At 41.8% G+C, this 18,440-nt stretch overlaps 1 protein-coding gene across 1 annotated transcript in view; it reads right to left on the bottom strand.

The window, feature by feature from the left end:
* Window positions 1-18,440, bottom strand: part of LOC311137087 (pleckstrin homology domain-containing family A member 5-like) — a gene marked incomplete at its 5' end in the record, with an annotated part of 210,062 nt that overhangs the window by 87,081 nt on the left and 104,541 nt on the right. The window contains one exon of the mRNA XM_084171419.1: window positions 4,986-5,069. Within this exon, the coding sequence (XP_084027545.1) occupies window positions 4,986-5,069 (84 nt within the window). The remainder of the gene's footprint in view (window positions 1-4,985; window positions 5,070-18,440) is intronic.

Genomic DNA, 18,440 nt, shown 5'->3' with positions numbered 1-18,440 from the left:
GCAGGCATTGAAAGTGGTTTTATCCTCAATAACGTAGCTATTAGTAGAGTCAGAGCTAGAAGGGTGGGTCAAGTGCAAGTGCTGGTTAAGTGAGGAGGAGGATTACTTAAGATACTGTTTGAAGAGGTAGGGTTTCAAATGTTTTCGGAAGATGGGCAGGGACTCTGCATTCCTAGCTTCAGGGGGAAGAGCTTGGACTGGGCTGAGCGGGAGCTGCCCTCCCGTAGGGGTGGGACGGCCAAGAGACCTGAGGTGGCAGAATGGAGTCTTCGGGTTGGGGTGTAGTGTTTGAGCATTGCCTGAAGGTAGGGAGGGGCAGTTGCTCTTGCTGTTCCGTAGGCAAGGTCCATGGTCTTGTAGTGGATGCGAGCTTCAACTGGAAGCCAGTGGAATGTGCAGAGGAGCAGGGTGACATGAGAGAACTTGGGAAGGTTGAAAACCAGGCAGGCTGCTGCGTTCTGGATAAGTTGTGGGGGTTTGATGGCATGACCGGGGAGCCCAGCCAACAGCGAGTTGCAGTAGTCCAGACGGGAGAGGACAAGTGCCTGGATTAGGAACTGCGCTGCTTCCTGTGTGAGGTAGGGTCGTACTCTACGGATGTTGTAGCGCATGTACCTGCAGGAGCGGGTCGCATCTTTGATGTTTGAAGAGAACGACAGGGTGTTGTCCAGGGTCACACCAAGGTTCTTTGAACTCTGGTAGGGCAACACTGTGGAGTTGTCAACCGTGATGGAGAGGTCTTTGGGCGGGCAGGCCTTCCCCGGAAGGAAGAGCATTTCCGTCTTGTCGAGGTTGAGCTTGAGGTAGTGGGCTGACATACATGTTGAGATATCTGTCAGGCATGCAGAGATGCTTGTCGCCACCTGGGTGTCAGAAGGGGGGAAAGAGAAAAGTAGTTGAGTGTCAACCGCATAGCAACGATAGGAGAGACCATATGAGGATATGACTGAGCCGAGTGACTTGGTGTATAGAGAGGAGGAGAGGGCCTAGAACCGAGCCCTGTGGGACACCAGTAGTGCGAGTACGTGGTGCAGACACAGATCCTCTCCACATCACTTGGTAGGAGTGGCCTGCCAGGTAGGATGCAATCCAAGAGTGTGCATAGCCTAAGATGCTCAGCCCTGAGAGGGTGGAGAGGAGGATCTGATGGTTCACGGTGTCGAATGCATCGGATAGATCTAGGAGGATGAGAACAGAGGAGAGAGTGTCAGCTTTGGCAGTGCGGAGAACCTCCGTGACACAGAGAAGAGCAGTGTCGGTTGAGTGACTCATCTAGAAGCCTGACTGGTTAGGGTCAAGAAGATCGTTCTGATATAGATAACGAGAAAGTTGATCAGAGACAGCACGCTCAAATGTTTTGTAAAGAAAAGAAAGAAGGGATACAGGTCAGAAAAGAGATGAAACCACTCCCCCTCCAACACAGCCTCTGATTACCAAAACAAGTCACAAATTGCCCTGCCCTTGATCCTGGTTGATGTGTCAATAACTATCTGCAAATTATGAGCAGTCAACAGTTCACACACCAAGTAGGCCACTGGGAAGACAGGCAGCACTTAAAGTAGATGGCCCTAGCTAGCAGAAAGACAGTACTAGACAACAACAGATAAAGACAAAACAAGTATACATATCACTCCTGGAGATTTCAGGAGTCCTCTAGCTATAGAATGTTTTGTATATAATAGTAAGAATCTAATGGAATATAACAGAATAAAAAAATATATATATTTTGAAACAGAGCCCAACCCCATGCGTTTTTGATCTACTCTTAATCTCTTCTCTACCCCCACTCTACCTTCTTAGGGAGCAGTCGTAGGGTCATATCTTCACCATGTTACCGATAGAAAATAATAGCAATCTATAGTCTCGTGTTCATATTTCACAACCTCCACAGGCTTTTGGAGTCGCCTATATGCAATCATGCAGAATAATAAGCCTACTCTTGATTTATGCTACATTATTGCATGGTAAATGTTTCTGATCAGTGATAGATGAGCAAACGAATAGATGAGCTATACCACTTCCACTTATTTTCCCAGCCAGAAACAGATTAACCAAATCGTCTATACGGATGGAGATTCAGAAGAGCTAAATAATCCACTTGTTCAACTGCATAACATGGCAAAATGTTCTAATAAATGAGCCGACTAGACAAGATGATCATGAGTAGCATTCGCCTCAACTTAGCTAACATTTCCCCAGCCTAATTGCAGCTTAACCAATTTCCAAATGGAGATTCAGTGAAAAATAAATCTAACATTGAATGATTTATCAAGACGAGTCCCCACGCTAGTCTCAAAGCAGCGCAATGGTGCTGTCCCAGTCAAAATGGTGATGAAATTATAATCTAGTTGACCACACGTTGGTTGGCTATTGCTTCAAATGTATTACAAGGATTGGATGACTTTGGGAGTTTCAGTAAGCAATAATTTCATACATGCCTTCAATTGCATTAGCCTGCTTTATTCCAATATTTTTTTGAAATGCCAGGAGGATGTTAATAGGGTGCTGCCTAGCAACCGTCAAGAGTTTAAAATTGTGGTGTGTGCCAATGCCGCCTCAGCATTGCGGCTACGTTTCATACTAAGCCGTAGGCAGAGCTTTAACAAAATTATTACAAGGTAGTTTGGTGGAAATACAAGTTTTGGCTTTGATACTGGCAATACCTTTCAGATCTAAAGAAAAGGAGGAAAAAAAGTTGGTGGTATGGTAATGTTGGCGGAACAACGTCTTAGTAAATTGGTGGCACACGAGACAATGACACTGTCATAGTACACTAAATATACATAAATATATATATAAGTATACTAAAAGCTGAATTGTGTATAAAAGTACAAACAAACAATAAGAAGAGAGAAGATTCAGCAACACTTGGAGGACAATGGTTCCAAACTTCTTCCATTTAAGAATGATGGAGGCCACTGTGTTCTTGGGGAACTTCAATGCTGCAGACATTTTTTGGTACCCTTCCCCAGATCTGTGCCTGGACACTATCCTGTCTCGGAGCTCTACGGACAATTACTTCGACATCATGGCTTGGTTTTTGCTCTGACATGCACTGTCAACTGTGGGGGACCTTATATAGACAGGTGGACTCCAATCAAGTTGTAGAAACATCTCAATGATGATCAACGGAAACAGGATGCACCTGAGCTCAATTTCAAGTCTCACAGCAAAGGGTCTGAATACTTATGTAAATAAGATATTTCAGTTTTTTTATTTTTAATACATTTGCAAACATTTCTAAAAACCTGTTTTCACTTCGTCATTATGGGGTATTGTGTGTAAATAGATGAGGAAAAAAATAGTTCATCAATTTTAGAATAAGGCTGTAACGTAACAAAATGTGGCAGTCATAAACACTGAAATACATTGATATATGAACTAACATCCGAAAATAAACATTTCCACACATAACTACCCAATAAAAGACAAACCACCTACAGTGGCTTGCGAAAGTATTCACCCCCCTTGGAATTTTTCCTATTTTGTTGCCTTACAACCTGGAATTAAAATGGATTTTTTGGGGGGTTTGTATCATTTGATTTACACAACATACCTAATAATATTATATAATATGCCATTTAGCAGACGCTTTTATCCAAAGTGACTTACAGTCATGCGTGCATACATTTTTTTTGTGTATGGGTGGTCCCGGGGATCGAACCCACTACCCTGGCGTTACAAGCGCCGTGCTCTACCAGCTGAGCTACAGAGGACCTACCACTTTGAAGATGCAAAATATTTTTTATTGTGAACTTGAGCGTGCATAACTACTCACCCCCCCCAAAGTCAATACTTTGTAGAGCCACCTTTTGCAGCAATTGCAGCTGCAAGTCTCTTGGGGTATGTCTCTATAAGCTTGGCAAATCTAGCCACTGGGATTTTTGCCCATTCTTCAAGGCGAAACTGCTCCAGCTCCTTCAAGTTGGATGGGTTCCGCTGGGGTACAGAAATCTTTAAGTCATACCACAGATTCTCAATTGGATTGAGGTCTGGGCTTTGACTAGGCCATTCCAAGACATTTAAATGTTTCCCCTTAAACCACTCGAGTGTTGCTTTAGCAGTATGCTTAGGGTCATTGTCCTGCTGGAAGGTGAACCTCCGTACCAGTCTCAAATCTCTGGAAGACTGAAACAAGTATTTGCTGAGGAGTATTTCTGTCTATAAAAATGCATTTTTGTGGGGAAAAACTCATTCTAATTAGCTGGGCCTGGCTCCCCAGTGGGTGGGCCTATGCCCTCCCTGGCCCACCCATGGCTGCACCCCTGCCCAGTCATGTGAAATCCATAGATTAGGGCCTAATTATTGTAACTCAGTAAAATCTTTGAAAGTGTTGCATGTTGTGTTTATATTTTTGTTCAGTATACAATTGAAGGGAAAGGGCTCAAACTCTTGCCATTGAAAGCCAATGGTCATATGCCCCCGTCAGACAGTAACAGAGGGTCGTAGAGGTGAGTGGTTGTAGTTGAGAAGAACAGAACGGAAAGGGCTCAAACTCTTACCCTCTCCGTATCTGAGAGAGGAAGGACTGATTCTCAAGGGAGTGCATTAAAATGCCTCTTGGGCTACATTGACATTTCTATTCAGAACCTCCTCGATCCACAGCCTTTGTAAACATGGTAAATTACTACGCACTGCTACTCAGGAGAAAACATCAGCCATGACTAACGAGTGACATTAGTGAGCCCTGTAATCTCATCAGAGAAAAGGAGAAGGCTGTTTATGTGAATCATTTTTCTGTTGACGTGTCAATTATGGGAGGAGGAGAGAATGGGAGGAGGAGAGAAACAGCATTCAACTCATGGAAAGAAAATTGTAAACACTGTAATGTTGGTTACCATGACTAATACTGAGTGTTGTTTGACACACATTGAGTGAATGGAAACAGAATCGCCTACAGTTCCTAGAGTGCGTATGATGGCATGACTGCACAGCACATAAATGCTATCCAGTGGCATTCTAAAGAGTAAAATGAAGAGACTTACTGTTCGTTGATGACAAAGATGCAGTTGTCTTGTGAGGGACAGCCAGAGACAGGATGCTTGCAGGTCACCTTCCGCTCATTGTGGCTGGAGTAAGAAAGAGGGAGAGTGAGAGAAAGAGAAGGGGAGAGAGACAGTGAGAGAGAGGGGGGGGAGACCGAGAGGAAGATAAAGATAGAGAGGAGGAGAAAGAGAGAGAGAAATAGAGCGATAGAGAGAGAGAGAGAGAGAGAGAGAGAGAGAGAGAGAGAGAGAGAGGGGATGTTAGAAAAGCACACTAATATGTCTACCTGTCATCCCACCTCTATTATTTTGTTTGACGTTGGGTTCTGGAGCGGGAGACTTGGGTTCAAATCCTACCAGTTACATGAGCATGTAAACAATGGCTACTAAAGCTAATTTGCAATGCCCATATCAGGAGCAAATTCAGGCTAACTTTAGTAGTACCTGCGAAAATATCCCAGCCTTTGATGTGGAATACATCACCTGGACAATTCTCTCAAACTGAACTTCAGTCAGAACTTTGCCTGGCACATAATCTTCTACTTTTAACCCGTTTCATGAACAAAATACACACTAGTTTTTCTAATCCAAGCTGCATTTAATGTTCTGAAATTGGAACAAATTAAAGTCTATGTAACAATTTAGTATGCCATGGACTTTTGGTGGTGACTGGTGATCTGAATCAGCATCAGGTAAAGGTGCACTTCCTGCAAAATCCAAATTCCAAAATCCAAAATCATTATTCAATTTAAAAAAAAATATATATATATAATAATTCAAAATCATTATGATTGAGTCATTGGAACCAAACACAGCAATAGACAGAATATACACCCTCCAAAAAAGGTGAGTACAGCATCAAAATCCCTGGAACTAACCAGCTAATTTACTAGTGGCTACTAAGCAAAATGAACTCATGGCCTCTTGGACCTGACCTGACACCCTGTTTTCAAGTGTATGCTGTACATCAACCATTGCCATATATCAACCAATGGCAGGCATTTTACAAAAACGGAGATGTGCACAAGGGTCTCTAAACTACAACATACGGTAAACATCTAGCCTAACTGGGGTCAAAGGCATTTTGTAAGACGGATGCCACAGCTAAAGCAGTGGGGGCCTCCATATCTAAATATTTTTGGGGTACATGAATCTACGGGACGAGAGAAAATAAAAGGCCTTCAGAAAATTAACGTTGTATTACGAACAGTGGCCATTGTGTAAGACGCCACGTCCCCCAGGTGCCAAATCTGTGGTGGCTCCATATCTAAGTATTTTCAGGGTCCAAAATTCTCTCTATGCCAAATTTGGAGCCTTTCTCTTAAAAACAGTCCTTCTGAATTGAAAAAGTGTTACCGTTAGCGGTAAAAAAAAAAATGCTGTCACGCCCCCCAGGGGCCAAATCTGGAGTGGCTCCAATTCAAAATCTTTTCAGGGTACATAAATCAACATCCATACCAAATTTGGTGCTTTTATCAGAAAATGCATGATTGGTTTGCTAAACTGCCAGATGCACACATTTTCTTCTTTTTTTTAAATTTTAGTCATTTAGCAGACGCTCTTATGCAGAGCGACTTACAGTTAGTGAGTGCATACATTTTTCATACTGGCCCCCCGTGGGAATCGAACCCACAACCCTGGCATTGCAAGTGCCATGCTCTACCAACTGAGCTACAGGAGGGACACACACCAGGGGGGCGGGGGAATATAATATAACAGTAAAGCCTTTGTTATTAAACCCTAACCTGTCTGGGCTTATAAACCAAAAAAGAACAGAAAACAGACACAATACAAGCTCTTGTAAACATATATTTGTAGCTTTATTATTTGTAAAGTTGAACACAATAGAAACACATCCAGAGGGGTGAAGAGGAGCAAACCACAAACGCTCAAATACAGAATAGCATTTATTTATTTAACAGGCTAAACCATTCTCTTCAGAATACCATTTGCCTCTCAAAAAACCTAAGGAATCCAACAAGGACAATGCAGTCACTAAGAAGTAGCCTAGCCTACAGAGGCTGTGCATAAATACAAGAGGTTGCAATGGGATCACTGCACAGGATACATTTTACCAACACTAGACCCTCTGGAAGCCTCATGATCCCCTTTCAGCCCAAAGCAGTGCAGAGGACACATGTATGCAGTAAAATGCATTACAGACCTGGAGCAGTGTGTTGTAGTGAACTTCAACATCCTGATCCTCTTCCTTCTTCACCAGCCATGCATGAAGACACAGCAGTTCACATGCAATAAGTATACTCCCGGGATAGGCAGAAACTGACACTAGTGACTAACCTTTCTAGCCGTAAGTATCCTCTATCTAGCCGTAAGCTTCTGTCTCGCACTCCAATTTATCTGTGGAGCCGGTAGCCTAGGCTACTCTCTCGGGCTCTAACCTCTGAGTGTGAACCTGTGAGAGGAACTCCCTCTGACCCCAGTCTCCAGTAGTCTTTCCCTCTCTCCTGCCCTGCCTACCCTGCCGGCTCCGGTCATCCAGTCATGCCCTGATCACACGGACATGCAGGCTCCCTACCACCCACGCACCCTGCTGCTGATGGACCAATTACAGTCCTCCCCACTACACAGAGTGGTCCCCATAGAAATATAATTAGGCTACTCAATTCCCATTGACTTGAATGGGGATGTCCGTTCTAGTAATTCTATTTCTATGGAAGTTCCTTCTTTCTCTTCCTTTCATTCCACACAAACATGATTGGAGCACCACCGGTACCACACAGTGCAGGCAGAGGAGAGAAGGAGCACAGCCAAGGACAGGAGTCATCTTCAATTATCAGCCATTACAGAGAGACTGGGTTGTTGTCCAGGGGAATTACTCAGTATTACCGGTTCAGCTGCTCCTCAGTCAGTTGCTGCCTGTCATAAATCCAGACTTAATTTAAATGACCGTAATTTGTATTGACAGCAGCCTGTGGAAGTCCCTGGAAAGTGAGTTAGCTACTGGTTGAGAACCTACTAAGTTACATCCTATCTGATAATGGCATTATTTATACATTTGATGAAATAAATATATGTAAAATTAGGGTTAGGCTAACCCACACTCATTTGATTAGTTAGCCTCTGAGTTACATCATCAGAGACATGCTCCATGAGTAGCTAGCTCTCTAGGGCGATGGCTTCGAGGCCATCGGCCTGACATTCCAGTAGCAATGTGTTTAGGAACACAAGTAAGTGCTACTGAGAATAAAATAGAATATAACTTTATTGTCCAACCCAGGATGGAAGTGTGGCACCCTGTGTGGTGAGGCCAGGGAGTACCTGCATTCTCCACCATATGTGGCACGATCAATCACAGAAGATGGAGACAGAACATACTCTGAACTGTCTGTCTGAAAGGGTCAGAAGACTGGTCAAAATCTGCAAAACCACTAGAGCCTGCTTTTAAATACAGGCCTAGTAGTCTGACAAAAACAGAAAACAGGCTAGCTCCAGTCCACAGTGATGCATACAGCCCAAAAATAATACTGACTTTAAACATAGGCTGACTTTAAACTACATGTAGTGAAGCAGAGAAAATGGTAAGTCTTGAAATAGGGGGTTCAGTTTCAGTTTAGCCTGGAGGGAAGCCTTCGCCCTAGCTGCTAGTCTGTAATTACTGTAAGCATTGTTGGCAGGAGGAGTGTTCTGTGCTGTCTCAGGACAGACTAACGGCACCATTATCTGCGTCCCAAATAGGCCCAGTTCAGAAGTAGTGTCCTATAAAGGGAATAGGGTGGCATTTGGAACGCATATCCTACTTCGTCTTTTGGTATCCTTTCACACATGCCTGGCTGGCTGTACGCTGCTCCACACCTAGTGCTGGGGTTGCAGTTAAAGGACAAATCCACTCAAAAACTATATTTTGGTATATTTTAAAATATTGTATTTTTCCATATACAGTATAGACACATCCTATGTGTTTTAATCAAATCAACTATATGCACTGAGCTTGTCTGATGCTTTAAGTGCAATGTTTGATGAAATGATTAAGACACACAAATGACTGGAGGGAGTCCGACCGCAATTGATTTTATTGTGCCAGGCTCAGACTTGCTGCACTGTTAATAAAACATGACAGCAAGTGACTGTGTGAATAACTCGTTGTCTCTCTCTCCTCCCTGCTGCAGCGACCACTACAGAGTTTATCGCGCTGTCCGCATTGCTGAAGCTGCAACATAATTACTGCCATTTCAGACTGAAAAGTTATCTTACCGAAAAACATTCCCTATTCCAGGGGTACTCAACTACTATTTGAGAAGGTCCAGTGAAACAAAATTCCTAAAAAAAAGTGGTGGCAGATGGCAAAGGTCCGGATGGATATCATCCTTTATAGGCGCTGTGGTACAGCGTAGTAACAAACAGTCGTCTACGACTTAGGAAACGACTTAGGAAACATGTTGTTATCTTAAATTTACATTTAATAAGTTAAATGAGACTAAGAATCTGAATTAATTACAACTTCTTTCAAATCAAATAAAATTTTATTTGCCATATGCGCTGAATACAACAGTGAAATGTTTACTTACAAGCACTTAACCAACAACTCAGTTTTAAGAAAAATAAGTGTTAAGTAAAAAAATAGATAAGTAAAAAATATAAATAACACATAATTAAAGAGCAGCAGTAAAATAAAGTAGCAGTAGGGAGGCTATATACAGGGGGTACCGGTACAGAGTCAATGTGTGGGGCACAGGTTAGTCGAGTTCCGAATGTAAACATGTGCAACATTGCATCATAATTGCTGAAGAACAAAAGTGGGTGCATAACTGTCTATGCAAAAAGTGCACTGTGAACCATTGTACATGGGCCTTGACATTTTTATGTTTTATTTTATTAAAATAAAGTGCATGTTTTCTGGGGAACAAAGGAGAGTTTAACAAAAATAATAATCTGAATGCACAGAACGTCACTGTGGGCCATGCAATATTCATGTTTAAGTCACTCTGGAAATAACACTTTGTCTCCTGCCAATGCTGTGTTCATTGGTGAGCCTGGTGCGGTATTTGTTTATAATAAAGGTAATTGTGGAGAAGGCTGACTCACAGCTGTATGTGGAGACAGACATAGTCAGGATGTATAGAGCCAGTTTCTTGAGAACAGGGACATCAGCTACAGGCACCATCTTTCCCCAGAAAGTGACAGGGTCACAATCACCAACCTGCTCCTTCAAAGCCACATTTTTCTTCCCTGAGCTCATCTTTTTGTTTACCTTCAAGCAAGGTGTCAGCAACTTCACACATGCATTATTTTACCATCTCGGCATCTGAAAATGTTTTTTTTTGTGTTTTCCCAAAACCCAAGCTATTCTCAGTGAACACGCCATTGAACGTTGTTGGGCTGTCAGGAAATTGAAAAGGACTTTGGTGGACCTCTCATATTGGGATTTGAGTTGGTTAATCTTGTTTGTTCTCACCTCCGTGTTCAGGGGATATGTCTGATCGAATTTACTATGACTGGTGTCATAATGGCGCTTAACATTGGCACTTTTCACAAGAGCTATGGAATCACTACATATCAGGCACATTGGTTTTGTGTTAGTTGCGGGGAGAATGAGTAAATACTGTTCCGTCCACTCGTCTTTGAATATAAGGTTTTCAGAGTGAACTTTTATTGATTTGGAACAAGCCATATTAACAAAGATACTGGTAACTAAGCTCCTTCTATATGTGATAGAAAGATTTGACCGCGTTTCAACTGTAAATGTTTCTTTCTGCCTGCTTGTCCAAAGGTTCCGCTGAGGATATTTGGATTAATGTGATTGGGTAAGACGCGACCTCTTGCATTTGCATATAACCATGCGATTTGATTTTGATACGACTTCCGCCGAGGCTGCCCCCCTTCCTGGTTTGGGCAGGCTTCGGCGTTCATCGTCACCGGAGTACTAGCTTCTGCCGATCCCATTCTCATCACTCCACTTGTCATGTCTTGTCAATCACACACACCTGGTGCTCATTCCCCTAATTAGTATGTGTATAAGTGTTCCCTCTGTTCCCCTTGTTTTTGTGAGTGATTGTTTTGTTGTGAGAGCGTGTAGCTCGGTTGAGCTACATTTCACTGTGTTATTGCCAAGGTGGATGTTTTCCCTTGTACAGTTTTGTTTCACGCTTGGGGCATTTGATTTATGCGAACGGATTAAACTCTGGACTTCGGTATTTTACCTCCTGCGCCTGACTCCTTCTTTCACACCTCGTCACAGGATTAGACAGGGTACTAGTAGAGGTGGGCGTTGCTTCGAGAGAGAGTGAGAGGTTGCTGAGTTAAAGAGGCCACTGTGCCATGTTGATTTTTAAAAAGCTGTCTAAAAATAATGTATTGACTTTTATATAACAAAATGCGATGTTGTCCGGTCCGGATTGACCCTTCTCTGGGTCCGGACCCGGACCACGGTCCGCCAGTTGAGTTTGGCTGCCCTATTCTCTCAACCCTTGCTCTCTTTACGTGACACACGTATGCATCACATAAACATGACCAATAAGGCCTGACCTATAGCATATCATAATCACATAAATAAATTGGTTATATCAAACTCCGAACACTAACAAATGACAGCAAAATGGATGCAGAGGACGTGACAAATAAACGTGAAATTGGGGAATGTTTACTGGTTGCTCAGGAGGTAAAGGGGAAGTCAGATGTGTGTAATAAATTTGCCTAGTTGTGGAAAATACTGGAGATCAAGAAAAAGAAGGTAAGGAGCAAGCGCTGCGTGCATATTATGTGTGCCAAACAGGTGCTATTAGATTACAATATCATTTATTTATTGTTATAAATTACAAGCTTACCAGAGAGTATGTTGTAATGTTTTATTGCTAAGCCTTTATTACAGCAAATACTAAAAACAGTCACATTCATTTGTGAATGCAATTTCCGAAATGAAATAGATTATTTATTGTTTATGCTAATTATTCAAAGGTTCACTTTCTTATTTTATTTTTAGACTAAAATTATTGATTGCATTTCAAATCATGAATGACTCATATGCTGTGTGATGACATGAACTAAGGAATGATTGATACAGTAGTTTATATACAGTGCATTCGGAAAGAATTCAGACCCCTTCCCTTTTTACACATTTTGTTACGTTACAGCCTTCTCCTAAAATTATTTTTTATTTTTTTATAATCTCATCAACCTACACACAATACCGCATAATGACAAAGCGAAAAAACTGAAATACCTTATTTACATAAGTATTCAGACCCTTTGCTATGAGACTCGAAATTGAGCTCAGGTGCATCCTGTTTCCATTGATCATCCTTGAGATGTTTCTACAACTTGATTGGAGTCCACCTGTGGTACATTGAATTTATTGGACATGATTTGGAAAGGCACACACCGGTCTATATAAGGTCCCACAGTTGATAGTGCATGTCAGAGCAAAAACCAAGCCATGAAGTCGAAGGAATTGTCTGCAGACCTCCGGGAAACAGGATTGTGTGAAAGCACAGATCTGGGGAAGGGTACAAAAACATTTCTGCAGCATTGAAGGTCCCCAAGAACACAGTGGGCTCCATCATTCTTAAATGGAAGAAGTTTAGAACCACCAAGACTCTTCCTAGAGCTGCCGCCCGGCCAAACTGAGCAATCGGGGGAGAAGGGCCTTGGTCAGGGAGGTGACCAAGAACCCGATGGTCACTCTGACAGAGCTTCATAGTTCCTCTGTGGAGATGGGAGAACCCTCCAGAAGGACAAACATCTCTGCAGCACTCCAAAAATCAGGCCTTTATGGTAGAGTGGCCAGACGGAAGCCACTCCTCAGTAAAAGGCACATGACAGCCTGCTTGGAGTTTGCCAAAAGGCACCAAAAGGACTCTCCGACCATGAGAAATTAGATTCTCTGGTCTGATGAAACCAAGATTGAACTCTTTGGCCTGAATGCCAAGTGTCAAGTCTGGAGGAAACCTGGCACCATCCCTACGGTGAAGCATGGTGGTGGCAGCATCATGCTGTGTTGATGTTTTTCAGCGGCAGGGACTGGGAGGCCCTGTGTAGCTCAGTTGGTAGAGCATGGCGTTTGCAACGCCAGGGTTGTGGGTTCGATTCCCACGGGGGGCCAGTAACTCACTAACTGTAAGTCGCTCTGGATAAGAGCGTCTGCTAAATGACTAAAATGTCAAATGTAGTCAGGATCGAGGGAAAGATATACGGAGCAAAGTACTGAGAGATCCTTGATGAAAACAATCTACAGAGAGCTCAGGACCTCAGACTGGGGCGAAGGTTCACCTTCCAAAAGAACAACAACCCTAAGCACACAGCCAAGACAACCCAGGAGTGGCTTCGGGACAAGTCTCTGAATGTCCTTGAGTGGCCCAGCCAGAGCCCGGATTTGAACCCGATCAAACATCTCTGGAGTGACATGCAAATAGCTGTGCAGTGACGCTCCCCATCCAACCTGACAGAGCTTGAGAGGATCTGCAGAGAAGAATGGGAGAAACTCCCCAAATACAGGTGTGCCAAGCTTGTAGCGTCATACCCAAGAAGACTTGAGATTGTAATCGCTGCCAAAGGTGGATGTAGCTCAGTTGGTAGAGCATGGCGTTTGCAACGGCAGTGTTGTGGGTTCGATAAAATAATGTATGCACTAACTGTAAGTCGCTCTGGATAAGAGCGTCTGCTAAATGACTAGAATGTAAAATGTAAATGTGCTTCAACAAAGGACTTAGTAAAGAGTCTGAACAGTTATGTAAAATGTGATATTACAGTTTTTGTATTATTAATACATTTACAAAAATTTCTAAAAACCTGTTTTTGCTTTGTCATTATGGGGTATTATATGTAGATTGATGAGGGGGAAAAAAACAATTTAATCAATTTTAGAATAAGGCTGTAGTAACAAAATGTGATAAAAGTCAAGGGGTCTGAATACTTTCTGAATGCACTGTATGTATTATTTGCTACCACTCGACTGAAGAAATCTTGTTCGACCAACAGCCTATTGGACATTCAAGAAGCAAAATGTCACTTGCCACATCATCATGACGATGTGTTTTGCGTCATATGATGCATTTTGCATCATCATGATGATGTCAGGGATTTTTCTGCCATTGAAGTCTTTGGAGTCCAAACAGTGTAAACTTCAATGACTAAAACCAGATATAAAGTACGTAGAAAAGATAGCCCTAAATATGTTTTTATAATATAATATTTTACAACTAAGAATCACCTAAATAAAAGCTAGACAGTCAGGGAGAATTGAAAAATGAATTTCGCAGTATTGATTTTGTTATTATGTTTGCACAAAAGAAGCATTAGCAAAATGCATCGAATTTCAGGAAATTAGCTTTAAAACCGACAAATGTATAATTGGTGGAGCCCTGTGGATACTAATATCCCTGTGAGCCTCCCAGGCCCATGTTGCCCAGGGGTTAAGAACATAAATTGTAGATTCATAATATTACATTGCATTGTATTACACCCTCTAAACTTATTCCACGGATCCCTTGGCCAATATTAGTTTAATCTGTTGTTGTTTGAAATATTAATAAAAAATGAAAATAAATCTATACACATTTTTTAATTTTTTTTATCTGGCTGCGGAACCCCTGCAGTACTTCCACAGCTCCCCAGTTCTAAATGCTTTGACAGGTATATTACCCTGGTATTTGACTATATTACTGACTACATTTACTGTCCACTAATGCTAATGTAAGGCTTTGAACTTCCTCTACTATAAATCAATAGAAACAGCTACAGTTCTCTGGAGGGCTAACACAGTGCAGAACCCAACAGGAGGGAACATATGTGAAATGAGGAGAGAGAGAGAGAGAGAGAGAGAGAGAGAGAGAGAGAGAGAGAGAGAGAGAGAGAGAGAGAGAGAGAGAGAGAGAGAGAGAGAGAGAGAGAGAGAGAGAGAGAGAGAGAGAGAGAGAGAGAGAGAGAGAGAGAGAGAGAGAGAGAGAGAGAGAGAGAGAGAGAGAGAGAGAGAGAGAGAGAGAGAGAGAGAGAGAGAGAGAGAGAGAGAGAGAGAGAGAGAGAGAGAGAGATCCTATCGCTAAATCAATGACTTCAGCACTAAGGTACGGTGGGGGAAAAAATTATTTTGTCAGCCACCAATTGTGCAAGTTCTCCCACTTAAAAAGATGAGAGAGGCCTGTAATTTTCATCATAGGTACACGTCAACTATGACAGACAAATTTAGAAAAAAAATTCTCCAGAAAATCACATTGTAGGATTTTTTATGAATTTATTTGCAAAGTATGGTGGAAAATAAGTATTTGGTCACCTACAAACAAGCAAGATTTCTGGCTCTCACAGACCTGTAACTTCTTCTTTAAGAGGCTCCTCTGTCCTCCACTCATTACCTGTATTAATGGCACCTGTTTGAACTTGTTATCAGTATAAAAAAGACACCTGTCCAAAACCTCAAACAGTCACACTCCAAACTCCACTATGGCCAAGACAAAAGAGCTGTCAAAGGACACCAGAAACAAAATTGTAGACCTGCACCAGGCTGGGAAGACTGAAACTGCAATAGGTAAGCAGCTTGGTTTGAAGAAATCAACTGTGGGAGTAATTATTAGGAAATGGAAGACATACAAGACCACTGATAATCTCCCTCGATCTGGGGCTCCACGCAAGATCTCACCCCGTGGGGTCAAAATGATCAAAAGAACGGTGAGCAAAAATCCCAGAACCACACAGGGGGACCTAGTGAATGACCTGTAGAGAGCTGGGACCAAAGTAACAAAGCCTACCATCAGTAACACACTACGCCGCCAGGGACTCAAATCCTGCAGTGTCAGACGTGTCCCACTGCTTAAGCCAGTACATGTCCAGGCCCGTCTGAAGTTTGCTAGAGTGCATTTGGATGATCCAGAAGAGGATCGGGAGAATGTCATATGGTCAGATGAAACCAAAATAGAACTTTTTGGTAAAAACTCAACTCGTCGTGTTTGGAGGACAAAGAATGCTGAGTTGCATCCAAAGAACACCATACCTACTGTGAAGCATGGGGGTGGAAACATCATGCTTTGGGGCTGTTTTTCTGCAAAGGGACCAGGACGACTGATCCGTTTAAAGGAAAGAATGAATGGGGCCATGTATCGTGAGATTTTGAGTGAAAACCTCCTTCCATCAGCAAGGGCATTGAAGATGAAACGTGGCTGGGCCTTTCAGCATGACAATGAAGCATTTCAAGGTCCTGGAGTGGCCTAGCCAGTCTCCAGATCTCAACCCCAGAGAAAATCTTAGGAGGGAGTTGAAAGTCTGTGTTGCCCAGCGACAGCCCCAAAACATCACTGCTCTAGAGGAGATCTGCATGGAGGAATGGGCCAAAATACCAGCAACAGTGTGTGAAAACCTTGTGAAGACTTACAGAAAACGTTTGACCTGTGTCATTGCCAACAAAGGGTATATAACAAAGTATTGAGAAACTTTTGTTATTGACCAAATACTTATTTTCCACCATAATTTGCAAATAAATTCATTAAAAATCCTACAATGTGATTTTCTGGATTTTATTTTCTCATTTTGTCTGTCATAGTTGACGTGTACCTATGATGAAAATTACAGGCCTCTCTCATCTTTTTAAGTGGGAGAACTTGCACAATTGGTGGCTGACTAAATACTTTTTTCCCCCACTGTATAGGTTTTATAGTTGAAGTTGGAAGTTTACATACACCTTAGCCAAATACATTTAAACTCAGTTTTTCACAATTCCTGACATTTAATTCTAGTAAAAATTCCCTGTCTTAGGTCAGATAGGATCACCACTTTATTTTAAGAATGTGAAATGTCAGAATAATAGTAGAGAGAATTATTTATTTAAGCTTTTATTTCTTTCATCACATTCCCAGTGGGTCAGAAGTTTACATACACTCAATTAGTATTTGGTAGCATTGCCTTTAAATTGTTTAACTTGGGTCAAACATTTCGGGTAGCCTTCCACAAGCTTCCCACAATAAGTTGGGTGAATTTTGGCCCATTCCCCCTGACAGAGCGGGGTGTAACTGAGTCAGGTTTGTAGGCCTCCTTGCTCACACACGCTTTTTCAGTTCTGCCCACACATTTTCTATAAGATTGAGGTCAGGGCTTTGTGATGGCCACTCCAATACCTTGACTTTGTTGTCTTTAAGCCATTTTGCCACAACTTTGGAAGTATGCAGTTCAGTGCGGAAACCTGGTAATTAACTACAATGACCATAATCCATTGCACCATTTTTCCCCGGCTCAGGCAGAGATGGATACACTTTTACGCCTGCTATGTCAGGTTACATGCACACAGACCTCATGAGAGAGGAATGTACATAGCAATGAGAGAAAGGGATAGAGACAGTTTGTGATAAGTATGCCTTATCTTCTTTGAAGAACTAGTAAAATGATTTTGGCAGACAGATCTGCCTAGTTAAATAGAATGACTAAAGACATCACAGTATGTGGAGTACAGAGATGATGTTGTCTGGCTGTTTTGCTGCTACTACCTGAGCAGAGATGAGATTATGACTTTAATGAATAAAAAATAGGTCATCAAATAAAACATAAGTAATATATGTACACAATATTTAATAGTAATTCCTACTAATGTCTACCCAATGTGGACCTGACATAGTCAATAGAATATGTTCAATGTTTTGGTCCACTATTGTTGGCTTCGGGATTTCTATTAAAAAGATCCCAAACATTTGTCATCATTTCATAATGCATTTAATGTTAAAAACATTTTTTATTTTTTTTTTAAACCGAAATCAAAAACCATAATATTTTTTAAAATCATCCAAACAAAACCAAATCCACCTAGAAAAGCACTAATCGCTCAGCACTAAGGGTTAGATAAAATGAATAGAGCCGGAACTATATAGGATTATTGGACCCGATACCGATACCGATTCCGATTTTAGAGTGGAAATATTCACCGACAACTGATATATCTGCCAATATGTTTTATTATTATAGCTGGAATAAAAAAATAAAAAATATCTGTATGGATTGTGCTGAAAACAGCCCTACAAAGATACTCAGACAGCTGATTTCTTACATTTGAGGAAAGAACATTAGTGTAAAATTCAGGATAACCAGAAAGACTATATTTTTATGGAAAAACTGTGTGTTACTCTAGTAAAAGGAGGATAAACTGCACTGATTCCAGCAAAACTTTAGCCAGCTGGAAAACGACGACATAGGTTACATTTTCAATATATTGGTATGTAGCCATGTTTTCATCGATTGTAGGGCTATAGCCACTGAATTATTGTAGTTGTCACTTGAAAGGAAAAACATAGATCACAATATTTGACGCTGGCACAGCGCTACCTCTCGCCCCAAGCGTTGCAGTGAATGGTCCTTGCTATCAGGGATATTTGGGACATCCCTACCCCATTGAAGTTTACATTTAAAATGGTTACGGTAAGGGTTAAGGTTCGGGTAAGGTAAGGTAAGGATTATGGTTAGGGCAGGGTTAAGGTCAGGATTTTGCTTATGTACGTCCCAAGGATCCCAGATAGCACTAACCCTCAGTGA

The sequence above is a fragment of the Coregonus lavaretus genome (genome assembly GCF_964263955.1).
Source record: "Coregonus lavaretus genome assembly, chromosome: 11".
NCBI lineage: Eukaryota > Metazoa > Chordata > Actinopteri > Salmoniformes > Salmonidae > Coregonus > Coregonus lavaretus.
This window is presented reverse-complemented; position numbering and strand designations above follow the sequence as displayed.